This window comes from Cyprinodon variegatus, unplaced genomic scaffold (assembly GCF_000732505.1).
Source record: "Cyprinodon variegatus isolate N-32 unplaced genomic scaffold, C_variegatus-1.0 Scaffold116, whole genome shotgun sequence".
NCBI classification, from domain to species: Eukaryota; Metazoa; Chordata; class Actinopteri; order Cyprinodontiformes; family Cyprinodontidae; genus Cyprinodon; species Cyprinodon variegatus.
Window position 1 is genome coordinate 878,117 of NW_015150569.1, and position 19,317 is coordinate 897,433.

Here is a 19,317-nt window from a genome sequence, read left to right on the forward strand (position 1 = left end):
AGAAGTATCAGTCAATCCTTATAAAAGAATTTCACAATGGCAATAAAATGTGTTTGAGATGATACAATATTAACTGCTCATCTGATTTATATATTTTTTTAAACAAAGCGGCGCTGTATAAATAAACTGAATTGAATTGAATACCTCGAAGATGTCTAGTGCTACTACCACAGATGATCTTGCTCTAGAAATGGAATTGAACGATTCATATTAGCTAGCCGAATGAATAGAAGGGGTAGAGTGTATCCTCCTGTGGCCTGCCTGCCTGTCACAGCTTCAGTCCGGCGCACGGATGACGTCATACACACTCCGCTTTGTTTAAAAAAAATATAAATATAAAAAATATAACTGCGGATGTCTGGGGGACAGTGATTTGCCTACATGTTATGAATGCTGGCGTACCATAAAGAATAAATTATGTACAGTTTAGTTTGTGCCTTCAACTCGTTGCCCATAGGAAGATGTTACTTGGATATAACAAAACCAAATTTCTCCAGAAGAGCTCCAAATGACACAAAACTCATATGGGTGAGTAGAACATGATGTAATAACGTAAAATCAAGAGGCCAATTTGTCTCTCTATGGTGCTGGGTTATCGGCGGTATGAAAGTACAGCTGTGGAATGGTCTGACAGATCTTTTTGGTGTTGTTTTCTCCCTCTCTGTGTGTCTATATAAGACTGTGGCGGGCCCAAATGAGACTGTCGCGGGCTTGTTCATTAATGGAAAAGACTGCTGAGGGACTTGATCCTGACACCTTTCCCTTTCAGTGTCTTTATACTGGCTTAAAGTGTGTTGAAAGTGATTTGAGTGGTAGACTATTCATAATCTGTAGGTAAGCAGTGGAGATTAAAATTGTGGTGTACAGTAACCGATAACTGCTGAGGCTGATGTGGGTCCAAAGTTCTTGATTGTCCGGATAAAGTTCTCTATGGGTGCTTTTATATATGTTTACTGTCTGGCATGCAGAACATTACTGTTTCAGAATAGTAGTGAGTTTGTTTTTGAAGAAGCCAATGTTTATGGTCATCATGTCAGTTTATACAGACCAATCGGCTTAGTCTTTAGCAGTTAAACATGCCCCCCATCTCATCACAGACAGTTATCAAGGTTAAGGCGGCCAGTTGGAGATTGATCTGACATCTGCTAAGCTAGTCAGTAGCTTTTTAGAGGAGTAGAGACGAGACTGGAAAGGAAACTCTAGCTGTTTTATCATGTGGCTGATCACCTCTGTTTAGTTTATAGCCACAGTGAAAAGCAGTTGCCCATCCTCCGCTTTTGCTTTTTTTTTTTTTATTGCTCATAAATGTTTCTGCTTTTAACTCATTAGTCCACCAAAGGTTTTCCAAGTGGTCTTCATGCTTTATTTAATATAGAACAAGGTCTAATTATTTTTACATGAAACAATAAAAAATGAAAATATTTCAGATCTCTGGTTTTGGTAAAGGCTGTCCATCTAGAAATACAGTTCTAGCCAGTTCTGTTCTCTTTTCTTGGTATAGCACAAAAATGTACAAGAGTAGCATTAAAAATAGTATTTTCTAACAGGCATTCATTATTTATATCAAGAGCAGATGCAGTGTCTCCCAGCTGGTCAGTTTCAGTCAGTTTAAAATTTTAGGACCAAACCATAATGTAACAGCGTTCACATCATTTAACTGTCCTCAAAATATTTTATAAGCAAAAAAGTACCTTATGATACTTTAATAGCATTTTGTTTTTATTCAGTAGAGGATTTGTTTTTACCTGGGTGAATCCACAACTTTAAAACCAAAGAGACTCTTAGTATGTTTTTGTGAAAAAAGATAATCCATCAAAGAGGAGGATTCACAATCCATATTTATTAACTTAAATCCTGATACCAGAATTTAATTGTCAGGCAATAAGATACTAACCAAATACCAGACTTTGATATGACATCATTATTATAGCTTTTTTTTTTTTTTTTATAAGGAGGCTGTAATCAACTGCTCTACAATACATTTATTTATTATATGTACATTTTTACTTTTATTATACCTGTAAGCATGCTTTGTTGAAAAAAGCATCTTGCTGTTCAAAAGATTTTGAGCTTTACTTTATTCTAACTGCTGCTAAATCAACTCTTAATGATGCTCTTTAATGGTGAGATTTTCAGATGTTGAAGTTAATTCTATTGTAGTTTGTGACAGATCTTCTGCCTCTTGGTACAGATGCTTTATAAACAATGCACTTTGCAGTGTTTCTTGTTTTAAAATACTTCTACACTGCAGGCTTGTTGTGCTTAAATGTTGATTAGCCACAGTCTCTCTGTTCAAGGGCTTGACGATAGGGCCAACATTTAATTCACAATATATGTTTCCTAGCATTACCAAACTTAAAACACAGCAAAGGTTAGTTCAGTTAAAACAAATGAATCAATTTAGACATCCATCATCTCACAGGATAGCTCCTTGTGGTGATGAGCGTACTCTTACGTATAGTTTTGGAACCTCTGAAGTTGGGTACTTCACATTTGAATTAATACAGTAAGTCAAACTACACCCATTCCAAAGGGGTGGACCCCTTTGTCCGTTTCGTTTTGCATGTTTTCAGAGCAAAAACAACACTTTGTTGGGCTACTGTATTAAACCTCCTAACCTCCACCTATTCCTGACATTTTGAATTGAAAAAGCTACCTCGGATGTTGGTAGCATGGTTGTTAATTACTAAGTAATGATAAGTGCCAAAGGGTAGGTTGCTGGTGTTTGTCTCTTATCTGACAATCATGCTGCTTATCATCTTGCTGTGTGACTATGGCTGTAGCGTGGTGGCTAACCAGTTGAGGAAGCCAATGTATTATAGTTAGCTGCAGATGTTCTTTCCCTCACTAAAAGGCTTTCAGAGCTGACTATTGTTTTAGCCTAAACCTGAAAACCTCAATAAAAAATCACCCCAAATCTCAACCTGCTCTTGAAAATGTACAGAGCATCACACGAATGATGGTCATCAATATATACCAGGCAGTTGCTTGCTGTACCGTCTTTATAACGATAACAGTCCTAGAGGACTAAAAGATTTGCCTGAATACTTAATGCTAAAGAATAAATGTTACTAAACAAGGTCAACATTACAGAAACTGGAACAGTGATGTCATTAAAACAAAATAAAGAACAGAAGAGAAATGTACTGTTAAAATGCCTGATGACTAGAATCGGACAACTTTAACCTGACCGGCAGGAAAAATGTGGAAAGGGACATGTTCTTGAACCGTGTTTATGCTGACAACACTCTTATGTGTTGAAGCAGCTGCCAAAGGAATGAGACTGAAAATCACTGAGGTGTTTAAAACATCAGAGGAAGTACCAGGAGTTAAAAAAATAAATTATATAAATTAGGGCCGGGCTATTTATTGCATTTGCAATATAATCACACTTTGATCAAATCAGAGTTATCATATCGCACTCAATTTGGGTCACTTTACTTCTAAGAAAAATAAGAGACCAGTGTTTTTTTCTCACTCCAGCCCTTCAGTTAGCAGTTAGATATTTAAAGTGAGTTTGGTGCCACAAAAAAGGAACATTGGACTCTGGCTAAGCAAGCTTTCAAGATCATGAAAAAACAGGAACTTTTTAGTGACACATCTACATGCTTGTGGTCAGTGTAAAGGAAAATTGAAAATCACAATTTGGCAAAATCGTTTAGTCCTAACACAAAGGAGTTGTACTTTTTCTGCAAAGAAAAATGTGTATGAGGTTTATTCAGGCTAAAAGACAATAACGTAGATAACAGCTAGCAGGCCAGTACAATAAAACTGAAATGTTCATTCATTTTCAGCTTTCTATAGCCATCTGTTATGGTACATGATGGCTTTAGATATTTTGTCATGCTTTTAGGAAAAACTTTTTTAAGAGAACCACATACACATATGTCATGTTACAAATAGTACAGTTTAATGGTACATCAGTTTCCTTTCCTTTGGCAGCTGCTTTAACACAGAAGAATGTTGTCACTATAAACACAGTTCCAGAACATGATTACTTCCTACATTTTATCCAGATGTTCTTCAGTCAGTCTGATTCTGGTCAGCAGGCCTTTTCATCCTTGCATATCTGTTCTGTTCTTTATTTTACTTTAAAGGCATCGCTGCTTTGGTTCCTGTAATGTTGACCTTGCTAAGTCGCATTATCTCCCTGCTAATTCCTCAAACTGTATTAAGGCAAGCATTAGTGTCCTCAAGGACTTAAAACAACTAGGCTATTATTATTATTATTATACCGGTCTGTTGAAACTGAGGACAGAAATAGCATACACTTCTCTATGGTATTTATTGATTGCCATACATAAGGCATATACTGAATCTGAGAACCACGTCTTGACACTTTTCCCTGATAATCTTAGTTAAGGAATTGACTCCTGTTTTTTTTTTTTTTCTCTCTGTCTGTAGTCACACAAAATACAGTCAGAGCCCTCAGCACACATCACCATGCCTCAAGAGATGGCAGGCAATTATAGCTGAGGCGAAAAGAAGAGGCCAACTGGTGACAGCAGGAAGGTGTTGAGCTTTATGTGCAGTTGGCTGATTTACTAAGTATTTGATTTACAAACATTATTTAAAACAGAATAAATTTAAATGTGTTATCATATAGCTGGTCTAATGTATGTCTACTAAGTTGTAATTCAGCAAATAAATTAGATTTTATTCCTTAGGGGTTTCTTTCAGAGGTTTAAAGAGAAACTCCTAGCAGTATCACTGTATCACTAAGATCATCTGCACCTCCTCTGCCTTTGATGTTACATTTTTTAAGTTTCTGAAAAGGTTTCTTTTGGAAAAGCTTGATTTCTTGTTTCTACCTCAAACCAGGCATAATTTAAAATAATTTGTCAACAGTCTTTCTTTATGATTCATCTGTACATATTTTTTAAGTAAAAAAAAAAGAAAAATCTTAGTGACATGGTTTAAAGGCCAGAACACACCGAATTGGATTTTGCATCCGATCTGACAAAAAATTGTGTCTGACGAGGTTGTAGCATTTAGCGGTCATTGAAAGTCAATTCCGATGATTACGCCTGACATGATTTTGCGCAAAGAGGCTTGCGTTGGTCCGACTGAGATAGTATTAGACTATTTTAGTAGGATTGCGCAGCTATTCAGCTGCAACTTCATGGGTTTGACATGAAGACAAAAGACTTTTTTTTTTTTTTTTTTGCGGCACTACTGGCTCGTTTTTTTGACAGGAGGTAAGGGGGGGTATGAGAGAGAGGGATTCGAGCCCAGGTAGGCCATGTCGAGGACTAAGGCCTCCATACATGGGTCGTACGCGCTAACCACTGTGCCACTTGCATGCCCCAGTAGTGATTCTCTTGGAATCTTGCAAAAACAATGGACGGAAACCGCAATTTAACAATCTTCTTTAAAAAAAAAATTTACTTTGGGAGGACAAAGAACTCATATAGTAAAGTTGGGATCCACAATAACAAGGAGCAGACAGCAGGTTAAGGCAGCCTATCTCTCTCCCTTCTATGCAAAAAGATAGGAAAAACTTCAATAAACTTCCCAGATCTCTCTGAGAATCACCTCTCTGCCTCAGTCAGCTTATAAACTGTCCCGTTGCGTTTATTGCTATGTTTTTCATTTCTTTACAGGTAGATCTCATTATGTTCTTAATAAATGAATATTCTCTATCTCAGAGGTCTTCAACAGGGGATCCGCGACCCCTAGGGGGTTCACGGAGGTACTGCATGGGGGTTGCAAAGTTTTGGTTGATTAGACTTTTTTTTTTTTTTATATATATTCCCCCTCCAATTTTTTTCCAATAATTGAAATCTCTTTAATTACACATTAACATGAATTGAACACACTTTAGTAAACAGATAAATGGAGGCAGATGTCTTTCAGTCATCAATACACACTTTCAGCAACACACAGGCACTCTTTTAAGCTGGGCACAGTTTCATTCACAACACCTGTCCCATTGAGGAATCAGAAGCAGAAATGCCTTAATAATCCCAGTGCAAAATTACTTTCATGACACCATCTGTAATAGAGTGACTATAGGACCAGTTTAATATAACACAGTTTCTTACAATATATATAATTATAATATAAAATATATAATTAGCGTGTCCTCGCACCATTTCGCCATCAGTTTGGTGGTCCTTAGCCTGGAAAACGTTGAAGACCCCTGCTCTATCTGATGTGGTTTGAGATGCTGCACATACTCACTTTGCGTTATAGAATGTGCCAGTGTTGTTTTGTTTTATTTTTTTGATTGACTTTTCATAATCTGTCGCAGTCAAATGTGGGAAATTGTTTTAATTTGTTTATGGCACAGAGACTGAAGTGAAAAGAATCTGTGCAGATCTGCCCACCCTGCCTAGCTGTAGCCTCCTTATACGCAGTGACTGCATGGGGAAAAAAATCGGATCAGAGATTAAAAAGTCACACACAACCGGTGTGTTAAATGTTTAGTATAAACTGAACCTATAACTAGCTGAATGCTCTAGTTATACCTCACTCTACAGTATATTGGTTTTTACAATCTGTAAATGGCTTGCATACCTTTTGCTCAGTTGTTGCCAAATTTCAGAGGATGTTCCTTAAATCTCAGGGTCCTCCGTCCCCCATGTTTTAGATGTATCTGTGCTTCAGCTCATCTGATTGAAATGATTGCAATACTTCTTAGCAGCACCTGTCAATTAGCCTCTCAATCAGTCAGCTGTGTGACTACAGCAGAACTTGAAGGGCAGTTGGCCATAAGGAACATGGTTGAAAACCCAGCATTAAACAGTCTAGAAATGAGTTGGCTTAGTTATTAGAAATTAGGCACTCGTTTAACATGAAATTGATGGAAAGGATAACTGAAGCAGTTACATTTACCTCATCTATTAGTGGTTAAATGGCTAACTGACCAGCAGCGTTACTCTAGTCTCTGTGCAGTAGCAAAAATATGCATTTACAATGGGACTTACTCTTGCATTTTCTTATAAGGAGCTTGAACAGTAGCAAAAACGTCAAAAGGCTTTTGTTGTCCTTTAAACTGCATTGTCCAGATAGATAGATAGATATAGACTGTGTATGTCTCTGCTCCAGTTGGTCACAGCCCTAATAATAGTCAATGGGAGCGCTTACACAGCCTCCGGAGGGCAGCGTTTTGTACACACCATTTGCCAAAATCAAATCTGAATCTTTGTTGCAGGATCTTGAAACCAGTTACGAGTCAAAGTTCTCAGATTACATTGAAACCAAAGAAGGATAATATCTGTTTTTTCAAATACCTTAGTAAAGATTGACTAGATTTTCTTGACAGTCTCTCTATAACAATGTAGCAATTTTTTTACAATGTTAAATGCTGTTTAGTAATGCATTTTTGTTTCTATTTATAAGCTTCTTTAATTTTTACCTAAATAGTGCCTACTCTAGTGCTTCATCATAACTTCTCTGTTGTGCTCGAAACAGCAGGATGCAAAGATAAAGAAAAAAAAAATAAATACAAATGTCAGGCTTGATGCAAAACATTGTAATATGACATAAGAAGAAATGCTTGCAACAAAAGTTGGTAAATTGGAAAGGCTTTTGTGATTCAATGCAGTTCATGAAGTTAAGTTTTAACGTTACACTTAGATCAACCAAAACGATCTCTTTGAAAGAACTGGTATCATTACAAAGTCTGTCCCACTCTTGACACAGTTAAAAAATATGTTTAAGACAATAGCACTTTATTTAGTAGTGTTGCATCGGGGCAACACTATCCAGCACTAAAATGGTGGTATCGGTATCGGCGAGTACCAACAAATAGGATACCGATACTATGTTGAGAGCCAAAGCTTTATTCAACTATTGTCACCCATTCCAGGTAGGCAATAAAAAGTTCTACTGGATTCACTTTGTATTAGTCTTTTACTTGCTTCACAAAGGTAGGCAGCAGTTTAACAAAGCAATAATGGCAAATATTTTACACCCAAGTAGTCTGCAGTTTTATATACACACACTCACACACCAATTTCAAACAGATGGTATTGGTATCGGCAAATACTACATAGCCAGGTATCGGTTTCGGGGCCAAAAAATGGCATCGCCGCAGCACTATTGAGAGGGCCCACTGACAGCTTTTTCACATCCGGACACTATGAAGTCAGTTTTAGCCAGAATGTGCCAGGAAGAACCCAGTTAAGCCATTTCCAATATTTTGTATTAATATGAAGAGCTTGTCTGAATCCTTGGTCCAAGAGATACAACCTGGGGAAAGTGAGGAACAGGAGGCAGACCCTCTCCCATAACGGGGAAAACGCTGGCCTTGTGAAAGCGGCAGTGGTCTGCAATTTTTGCCTCCTCGTCATTCTGGAGATTTATGAGACTCAGTTGTTCACTAATATGGACATTATTCCTGCTTGGCTTGTCCAATTAGGATCAGGGAGCAGAGGCTGACGTTTGGTTTTAATCAATTTTACCCAGCAGTGGAAGTAGCTGTCTCGGGTTCTTGGACTCGGACAGCAGCTGTATTTTTAGAAAACCATGAAGTTTAAAATATAAAGTTAAGATTAACTTAACAAATGATCTACCTTCATACCAGCCAACACGTGTCATACACCCCCCGCAAAATGATTATAATACCCCCCAGGGGACGGTACATCCCGTCGAGAAATCATTGAAAATGTAAAAAAGTGAAGTTTTACTTTTCACAGAATTACTTTCTTTTTTCTGACTTCTATATATATCACTGGCTTTAACCATGCAATCTGGGCATGTTGCTCTGAACACATCTGGGCATTGCAGTGTAGCCAATTTGGGCACTAAAGGGCTGATTATACTCCCGCAGCATTGTGTTGCAGTGAGCTTGTCACAGATATTTTTGATTTATGCCCAATTTTGAAGCGTGGTCTGTGCTGTTATTCCACACCGCAACGCAAGAGGGCGATCACGATCTAGCTGTGGTTCTAGATACTGCAGAGGCAGTGAGGAAGTGGAAAAACGCAAGGGGTAAGTTTGTGCGACGACAGAAGGTTATGAGGGCAATAAAGTTCAGGGATCCAGGTGAAAAAAGGGTCCCTTGCGATAACTATTACTAGTCAGTTAGATCTTATCATATGAAACAGATCCCAAATTAACTAAAATAAACAATGGATAAAGTTGCGTTTAGAGTCTGGCAGATCAAAATTAAAGTGCTCTGCTGTCCCTACAGAAGGTGTGCTACAGATTTAGAGGAGCAAATTCACTCAAGCAACCTTACAGCACTGGTGCAGTGGGTCAAAGACCAGTTAGGTGCTGGTTAACTGTGTCACCCACAACCTGTCCTTTGCATAATATAATCCCTTAGCCAGTGTTGCAGGTACCAGACAGGTCATTTCTAAGTTCAACTTTGGGCCACACTTTCAAACGTGGCCGCATAAAGAAATGGTTGCACACACATTAGGCTGCTACTATTTCCTGTCAGGAAACTTGGCAGCGAAACTAGGAATTTAAAATAACCGAATAACTGGTTAGAGGAGAATATATGGGATTTCTTGCTGTGTCAGTGTCATAACTTCTTCTCAACAGCGCATGCAGAATGTAACCCAACTATGTGTTTGAAAAGCTAGGCCTAGGCAGTAAAAGAAAAAAACTGGATGCATGTGAAACATCATGTCATAACATACAATATTTTGTATTATTTGAGTTGACTAGTTAATCTAGTAGTAATAGGTCTATTATGAATTAGAAATATTAGATATTAAATGTTTCATGATTGCATCTTTGGTTAATAAAACAAGCCTATAAAAAATGTATTTTCTTTATCAAATATATCAGATTGAAATGAAAAAAAAAAGATACTTGAAACGAGCTCAGTCAGATGGTGTAGCAACAAATATGTTTTCAATAGAATTTAATCAATTAACAGAAATAATTTTTTCATTGATCAGCCTCTGAATTGATTAGATATGTTGCATCCAGAGATATTGGATATGTCTTTGCTGTTTTTTTTATCAACTGAATTTCTTCAGAATATTTTGGATCTGTTTTTTTTTTTTTTTTTTTAAATGTTTCTAAATCCCTAAGTCCTCAATAGACCAAATCCATTTTGACATCAATATTGATGCTCTAGGGTACTTAAAAATTTCAACAAGTTTACATAACTCCAGTGAGTGCATTTAAATCATATTTATTAAAATACTGAATGGCTCTGTAATAAACCTGTTCTGTTATGCTCCCCCCCTCCCTGTGGTCCCTCCTGTCTCCACTCAGCCAATCAAATAGGCCTTCAGTGCTGGGCTTATGACCCACACCAGTTTCTATAGCAACGCCAGTCTGCCTCCTGGAGAACATGTCATGCATGTTAAGTGACTCTGAGATGCTCGCTCGTTGTCTCTTGCTCACAGTCAAACACAGACTGTGTTAGATACACAAACACACACAGAGAAAAGTGACAACAGAGTCAAACTTAGTGAGTCAAGGTTTTGCTGTTGCTATAGTGCCTGGTTATTCAGTTCAAAAAATATTTTGGTGTTTTAGTGACAATTCCCGAAACTGAATGTCACTATGCTATAAAGAAAACATGTTATCAGTGGTGCAGTAATTGTCATCTCACACTGACAGCTGTCTGAATTCAGTGGAAAACAGGAAGTTACAGCAACAAAAATGATCTCATGATTGCAAGTAGTAAAAGGGCAGATACAGAGACTGGGTATGATTGGCTTATTTTAAAAAAAAAAAGCCTTGATCTGGAAACCTCATTCAGATACTTTGAACTGGATTGTAACATCCCTAAAGCTGGGCTTACACAGTGATAACTACCAATATAAACCATATGTTTGGCTTCATGGTTTCATTGTTTTCCTGACATTGACTGCTGATTTGTTTAAAGTTTCATTTTCAGGACCAGAATTGTAGCATGGAAATACATTTTTAGCTTTAGCTTGAATGCACGGAATTAACACAAGCTGCAAGTGTGTTGCAGCATGGCCATTTTAGGCATATTTCTGCCCCCTACAGGGCCGGAGTCAGAAAGTCAGTGTCTTAGACTTCCTAAATGTTACAAGGCTAAAAAAGGAGTCTCTCTTTGATTTGGAAAGGGCTCTTTTAAAAATTGCAATAATGTTTCAAATGCGGTTATTCAGCCCTAGTGTCAATGTCTGCCATACATTTCTATCACAATGGTACTGCTGGTATGAAATAACTGATTTGATTTTGCACACAAGTAACCTGTTAGACAGACTTTCATACCTCACTTAATGGATATAATTGCAGCTGAGATGCTAGATTTAATGAAGAATTGGGCCCTTAATAGATGGGTTTGTGGTGATCATTATTGTTATCTCAGTCTTTGACAATATACAAGTATTACACATATTTTGCAGCCCAATATCTACTTCGATAGTTTATTAAACAATGATTATGTACTGATATAAATAACTGTTTGGGTCATTCTTCTTTAAAATCAAATATCCCTTGTTTACATTCTGCTCAAAGTAACTGGATAAAAAAAAGTATTGTTTGGAAGTGGAGTGAATCTCAGATTATAAACAAAACCAAAAACTTTTAAATGTAGCTTAATAAAGTTTGGCATTTCACTATTTTAGGGCATGAAATGTTTTTTTTGGGGGGAAAAAACCATAGTGAAGAGGACACATTTTAGACCCTTCAGTATTTCAGTACTGTAATGACAGCTCGTTGAGGTGTTTCCATATTGTGATGTCAATCACCTCTAAGACAAACTGTATTGCTCCCATTTCATAAGAATCAAAACTCTTCCAGGGTCTCAACTGTTTGAGATTTTCTATTAAATCCTACATTATGTTATCATTGTCCAGATCAACCACACATTTGTTTACGGCAACATCCAGCCAATCATATAGTATAACATGACTTGCATGCGCAGGGCCTGATCAGATCTGACCAACCCAGCAGATGTGGTATCTACATTGGGACATCCATTATTTTGACACCAATAATTTGGCTGTAATCAGCCACTCTAAAAAGGACCCACAGGATTTCTATAACTAAAACCCATGAGAACTCAATGTAAAGAGGTTTGTAAGGCTTCTGTTCAAAACAGGAAAGACGCATCAATATTGTGTTCTTTATTTTTTTGGGCAGAAATGGTCTTTCTTCTTGTGTTCACATTTTTATAGTAATGCAAATTAAACAGACTGAGACTGAGTTAGCTGTAATAAAGTAAAACCTGTTTGTGATGTCTGGCTTGTTTGCCAATAGTCCAGGAGACAAATTATTAATAACCTTTTGTGCTTGATATGCATGTAAAAGAAAGACACTGACAACTCAAGTGTCACAAAAAAATTAAGCCAATCAGAGTCCATTGGGGATTCGGTAGTTGTTGGTTGATAATGAGCCCACCTTCTACAGAAAAGCATCACACTGCCATGCATCCTTTTCCTGCACTCTATTGCTCTGACCTGTATGAAAATTCAGACCCACTTAGCTCCTCAGTGATGAAAAGCGAGCTGAAGCATGGTGGAGTAAATATGAACCAGGAGCCTTAAGTATATTACACCCAGTGAATTCTTCTTTGCAGATTGACTTGTTGGTATCTGTAGCAGTGAAGAAAAACAACTGAACATAAATTCGGTCTGCATAGGTTTAGAAAAAAAATCAGTAAATGTTCCTTTTTTGTTGATGTATTGCTGTCTTTACACACACACACAGCACGGCACATTTAGGCACTTTTTAAGTTGGGCCTGGGCGATATTGCAAAAAAATCTAACCTCTGATTTTCTTTTCTACCAAATCTGATTAATATATGTTTTTTTTTTAACTTAGAAATTAACTTAAATTATATATATTCCTTTTTTTTATTATCCTCCTGCAAGGTGACATAAACTAAAGCTGAGAAACATGCTTTTTGAATGAAACATGTTTCATAAAAGACAATGAAAATACAGCAAACTAAATGTTTATAGCTGATTTTATTGCACAGAGAAAACAAAAAGTAATGAAGTGATGTCACCCTGGGCTATATTGATTAATCGCCCAGCTCTAAATTGTGTCCGTCTCATACATAAGAACACAAAAAGTGTGGATTAAATCTTTATTATGCAGCTAAACACTTGTGTTCACTAATGATCATTCCTGTAACTCAGAGGGGGAAAAAAGCTTATATATCTTAAATTCCTCTGTCGAGGGAAAGGTTCACAACCCGAGGCATTAAGAGTTGACTTGTACTTTCTTGTCTTTTGGGAAAAGATCAACTCCTAATCTGTCATTGTTATTATCAGATAAACACCTAACTGGGGTGTTAACTTGAATAAACACCCTTAGTTCCCTAAATGAACTCAGGGCCTCCATCTAATCTGTGTGTATTTCTATTAAAACAAGGCACCCTTCTCCCCATGCTGGTTCACACTACAAACACCATGGAAAGCAGCATTTAAATACACACTCTCCTAGCCTGCCCCCTACTGTTGCTTGGATCTGCTTTCAAACACACATGTATGCACTTTCACACACTCTGAGGAAAATATAACTCCATATTCCTCTTTAAATGAGCAGAATGGGTCCAGAGTTTATTTGGAGTCAAAATAGCTCTTGGTGCAGTTTTTTCAAGTCTTTTTCCTTTAATTAAACTCTAGTTAGGCTATCCAAAGATGGAGGGTGGAGGACTTTGTGGACCACACTGCCTCTTATGGTTAAGTTAGGTATTACTCCCATTGTTGTTTTAACTTTTATGGGTTTAGTTTAAAAAAAAAAAAAAAACTGTTGTTACAATTAAACTTGGAATCCAAATGTGTTTAATGGCATTCTGCCTTCTGTTATGGTTTGATATATGTTTATATTCATGGGATCTTTTTGTAAATATTATTAATGTTATTTTGTATTTAATTTTCACTTGCTTTCCAGCTTAAACATTTTCTGCTTTTTAATGACTTACCATTAAAGTTTAAGTCTAAAACCTAGTTGTTAATTTTTTTAATTAAGTTTTATTTTCCTTCTGCAGAACCATTGCAGCCTAAACATGCATTTTCATGAAGTTGATTTGTTTACCAAATGGCTACCATGTAAAATATGAAAGGATATTTTAAAGATTTCTATAAAAGGGTTTAAAGTCACATTTCTGTGAACTAGTTTTAATCAACTGCAACACTTTGAGCTTGTAGTTCTCAAATTCACCAGTTGGTGCCCTCCTTTCCATGTTTCCATGTCCACAACTGTTTCAGCAAATTGATTTGAATTGTCTCTTAAACATTTGATTATTCTCTAACTCCATTTGCTTTACTTTGTTTTGAATAAAACCTTTAGCATCTCATAAAGTGTTATTATTTGGCATCACTGAGCAGTTGTATCCTTTTTTCTTATCTTTAGCTGAAGACAGCTAAGTGGCGGCAGGTTAAGAGCCGTCCATCCACCAGCCTCTCCTCCCCACCCTTCCAGACATTTCCCCCCATTTGGATCATCTCACCTGCACCCTAGTTCTCACACCTCAACCACGCTCAACGTTGAAGACGCACACAAGCAGAGCTGCAGAGGTCAACAGCTCCCCCATTGAACAAGATGATCACCTCGGAGCTTCCTGTCCTACAGTAAGTGAAACACCCAGGAAGCTCAGAGCAGAAGGGGATAAAAACAAACTTAAGTTTGATCTCAAAGCCTGTAAATTTGTGTTTTAATGTTTAACCTAAAAAATGAAATGGGTGTAGAGTTCCTGATTTCCTGCCTTTTTCACATTTTCAGGTTCTCTAAGATCGCAAAATGCTAACAAGTTTCATGATTTGCTCTTTAAGGGACTCCTCCAATGAGTCTGGGGCAACAGACACTGTGAGCTTAAGCATGAACATAACAGAGATGGAAGATCCAGAGATCAAAGGCAAGAAGAAGAGGGGGAGGCCTGGAAAACAGACACAGGTACGAGTCCGTGTCTTGATGCTAAGAATCAAGGTACTTGTTAGAGATGTCGGTGTGGGTTTTAGCTCATTTTGTTTTTGATATTTTGGTCACTGAAGACGTCCAATAAGAAGCCCCGGAAGTCTCCGACAGACAAGACTCTGAGCATGGCCAGAGGAAGGGGGAAAGCAAATGGCGTGGCTCAGCAAAATGGAAACGGAGGAGAGCCCGTGACTCTGTTTGAAGTTGTCAAACTGGGAAAGAGTGCAATGCAGGTGAACTTTCACTAGTAATTCCTTCCTTATGTTCTTTTGCATCTAGCAGGTTTTCAATGTAGCGCGTGTGCATGGAATTAGCTTACAGTACTTTTTAGCTTTAAGATAAGTAACAATTTTACACTTTATCCTGTTCCTAACTTTTTAAAATGTTTTTTCATCCATCTGGTCTCTTGTATGTCCATCCTTAAACCTGCTCATCTATCAATCATCCATTAACCTGCAGCCCTCCACCTATTGATATGTCAATCCATCCCTTTGCTCCTCTATTCATTCTGTCTTCTAAAGTTGAATCCATTTGTCCATCAATCGTGAAACTGTCCAGGCATCCATCCTCTTTCAGTCTTTGGTTTTGCAGGTTCCACAAACTAAGTCTTGACAAGTATCACCCATAATCCTGTTTAACATTCTTGTATATACCTCACAGTAGTGGTCTCAAAATCAAATCCTACAACTTTTAGACATGTCTTTGCCTCTACACTCCTGACTCCTAATAATGGCAAAGCTTCATTGCTGCTAACATGGTACCTTAGCTATATGATTCAGGTGTGTAGGGTAAAGGACACATCTAAAAGTAGGTCACTGGCTCTCAAAGATTTGAGTTTGAGACCCCTACTTTACACATTTACAAAATTAAATAAAGGAGATGGCTACAGTTTTACTTCTGTATATGAAATCATTGTTTTCCTGTTTATTACACATAACGCAAAAGCTGCTTTTTGTACCAAAGCATAGAAGTGTAGATGTGATGATTTAGTTTTTCTATTTGCAGTCTGTGGTTGATGAGTGGATCGAGGCATACAAGCAAGATCGAGACTTGGCCCTGCTGGATCTCATTAACTTTTTCATCCAGTGCTCCGGCTGCAAAGGTGATTTTTATTAATTTAGTCTTTTCTTCCTCGTTATGGAGCACGTATTAAAATCAAATGCTTCATCTGTTGTCTGAGCAGACCAGAATGATGAACGTATGTGTCCCTCATTTCTGTGTATCAGGCACTGTGAGGATAGAGATGTTCAGGAACATGCAGAATGCAGAGATCATCCGCAAGATGACGGAGGAGTTTGATGAGGTAACTGTCTGAGTAAAGAAAACTTCTCATGAAGGCAAGATTAATTCTGCATAGCAGATGTAGGAAATCTTAACTAGCATCTCAAACTGCTGCATGAATAGTGAGGAGTATGAATCAAAGACCTTTGAACTTCTGCTTATTCTTTTCCTTTATGATCAAATCAGTATTTGAGCTAAATTCAAATCTCGGTTAAACCATTTAAAACAACTCAGGATGTTGACATTTTTTTGGTATGCCTAAACAGGACAGCGGGGATTATCCTCTAACGATGCCCGGCCCAATGTGGAAAAAGTTTCGCTACAACTTCTGCGAGTTTATCGGCGTTTTGATCCGTCAGTGTCAGTACAGCATCATCTACGACGAATACATGATGGACACAGTCATTTCCCTCCTTACTGGACTGTCGGACTCCCAAGTACGAGCCTTCAGGCACACCTCCACATTAGCAGGTATTCTGAAAGGCAGCAGAGGAACCTGGAGATCTGCTTTGCTTGAATTGGTTGTGAGGATGGATGTGTACGATATATTTTTGTCTCTGTGCAGCAATGAAGCTGATGACGGCGCTGGTTAATGTGGCACTGAACCTGAGCATTCATCAGGACAACACCCAGAGACAATACGAGGCTGAGAGGAACAAGATCGCTGGCAAACGAGCCAATGAGAAGCTGGAACTGCTGCTGCAAAAGAGGAAGGAGGTAAGCTTATTTTAATCAGTCTTTTCTTTTATTGTCTCTCATTACAGACACGGATATTGCTCACAATTAATTCAAAATATTTCTGAGCTCTTTGCAAATGGTCTTGGATTGGTTTGTTTCTTCTAATATAATCCCTGATATTAATATAGAAACAGAAGTAAGTAAATCTAAAAGCATAGAAGGTGCAGAAGCAACAAGTTACTTTGAGCCCAATCCTAACTTTTTATATGTTTCCTACAGTTTTGAAATGATATGAAATTTGATTTGGGTAGTTTCCAAGTCTGAGTTAGTAATAAAACATGTGGGTATGGAAAAGGGTTTGTACTTCCTGACTTTACTCACCATCCTGTTGTCTAAATATTTCATTCATTCGTCAGTTTATTTATCCATCTATCTCTGAATCAATTCAACTGAGACTCTTGACTTAGATTGGTTATATACAGAGCAGCACTGAATGTGACCTCTGGGATTTTTGTGTTTCAGCTTCAAGAGAATCAAGATGAAATAGAAAATATGATGAACTCCATCTTTAAGGGTATCTTCGTGCATCGCTACAGGTAAACATTTCAGGTTTCCGCTTTGCTAAATTTTGCATCATCAAAGATCTATCTGTGAATACCGGGCTTTGTTTTTCTAGGGATGCTATTGCTGAGATAAGAGCCATTTGCATCGAGGAGATTGGAGTGTGGATGAAGATGTACAGCGATGCATTCCTTAATGACAGCTACCTTAAATATGTTGGTTGGACTTTACATGATAGGGTGAGTGCTCGATTGATTTTTTATTTTTTACCTTTTCAGTGACATTTAGACAAAGACTGATAGAAGAGAATAATTCCTATTTCTCTCTAATTAGATGTTTGCTTTGTTTTCAGCAAGGAGAGGTGCGTCTGAAATGCCTGAAGGCTCTGCAGAACCTTTACACAAACAGAGAGCTGTTCCCCAAGCTCGAGCTTTTTACCAACCGCTTTAAGGTAATGTAATCTGTTAGAATCAGGACTGCTTTCACACTGTGCTGCAGGTCAGCTGACGTTAATGATCCCTCTGCCTTAATGTTACTATCTTTGCAGGATCGAATTGTCTCGATGACACTGGATAAAGAGTATGATGTGGCTGTTGAGGCCATCAGACTGGTTACCCTCATTCTGCAGTGAGTAGTTTGGTATATTTCAACAATTCCCTTAACCTTTTTTACACTCTGACAACCCCAAACTTCTCAGTAGGTTATATGTTTAGGGGTATGAGCTCATTCTGATACCCCTAAATGAAAATGAGTAAATGGTCGCAATATTAGATTTGATATGAATATAAATGTTTTATAAAGGCCTCAAAGGTTTGTGACAGTAGCCTAGTAAACTAGCCCCACCCGCTAGCGGCCAAAATAATTTTTTGCGTGCGAGTGGGTCTAGCCTCCAACAATGCCCCAGGCCCTAGAACTGGTGGGCCAATCACAACGCAGAGATGTGTTTTGAATTTTTGGATGCAAAGCGGCTGGGGTTTTGAGGGCATGACGACAAAAATGCACAACGCTGGAGAAAGCACAACAAGGAAGATGGCAACAACTATTGAACAGTTCTCGTTTGACTCAGCTTTGGAATCAGTTTTGGAAGGATTAGACTTGGGGTTTTCGTTGAAACGTGAGCAGGAAGAGGCTCTACGCTCATTCATTTTTAAAAAGGACGTATTCGCCGTTTTATCGACAGGCTGATTGTTTAGAGTCCCCCACCAGCTTTCTGTCGCGCTAACTACGTCACAGTCAGTTGCGCTCATTGGTCAGAGTGTAGGCCAATAGGCACAGACATGGTTTGAAAAACAACGGGTTGTTCTCATCAACAATCTTCCGATGTCTCATTCATCAGGGCCTGACTAAATTACACATTTAATCTCACATTTAGTCTGGTTTATCAGGCTATTGTCACAGAACAACACAGAACACCTAATTAATAAGAACCTGTATCAGACAGCTCAAGAAGTTCGGGAGATATTTAAAACTGTTGGATTATTAGAAAAATCCTTTTTAAACTCATTATTCGAAACTGTAGAGATTGTGACGTCCACCTTTACTGGCAGCCATTAGAGCAGTAATCAGAAAGATTCATGGGGCCAACAGGGATTCAGAACTTCACAACTTTGTTAGGAGAATCTGTTGGCAGCATGGCTTTCTACAAACCTATGCTCTAAAATGAGGCATGGACTGATGAGCTTTAGAGGCTGGAAGAAGCGTTTACCTCTTAGAATACATTGTTTGAGTTTGTAATTTGTTAGTAGACAAAGTATACATAACTTTCCCGGTCTTGATAGTTGGTAAAGCAGGAACATGTAAAGACGTATTCAATTAACATGTTTGTAATCCAAGGGGCAGTGAAGACGCCTTGTCAAACGAGGACTGTGAGAACGTTTACCACCTGGTTTACTCTGCTCACCGACCTGTAGCAGTTGCTGCAGGAGAGTTTCTTCATAGAAAGTAGGTCCAATCCTGGCATGCTTGTTATTGAGCTTAGTGTGACCC

General features: G+C 38.0%; 1 protein-coding gene across 1 annotated transcript in view; it reads left to right on the forward strand.

Annotated features, from left to right (window-relative positions):
• The window catches only part of stag1 (stromal antigen 1), a 54,747-nt gene that overhangs the window by 24,656 nt on the left and 10,774 nt on the right, over positions 1 to 19,317 (forward strand). The window contains exons 2-13 of the mRNA XM_015375292.1: positions 14,251 to 14,468; positions 14,670 to 14,790; positions 14,889 to 15,044; positions 15,817 to 15,913; positions 16,038 to 16,114; positions 16,359 to 16,563; positions 16,658 to 16,809; positions 17,293 to 17,366; positions 17,447 to 17,570; positions 17,684 to 17,782; positions 17,879 to 17,958; positions 19,165 to 19,272. Of these exons, the coding sequence (XP_015230778.1) occupies positions 14,440 to 14,468; positions 14,670 to 14,790; positions 14,889 to 15,044; positions 15,817 to 15,913; positions 16,038 to 16,114; positions 16,359 to 16,563; positions 16,658 to 16,809; positions 17,293 to 17,366; positions 17,447 to 17,570; positions 17,684 to 17,782; positions 17,879 to 17,958; positions 19,165 to 19,272 (1,322 nt within the window). The 5' untranslated portion in view covers positions 14,251 to 14,439. The remainder of the gene's footprint in view (positions 1 to 14,250; positions 14,469 to 14,669; positions 14,791 to 14,888; positions 15,045 to 15,816; positions 15,914 to 16,037; positions 16,115 to 16,358; positions 16,564 to 16,657; positions 16,810 to 17,292; positions 17,367 to 17,446; positions 17,571 to 17,683; positions 17,783 to 17,878; positions 17,959 to 19,164; positions 19,273 to 19,317) is intronic.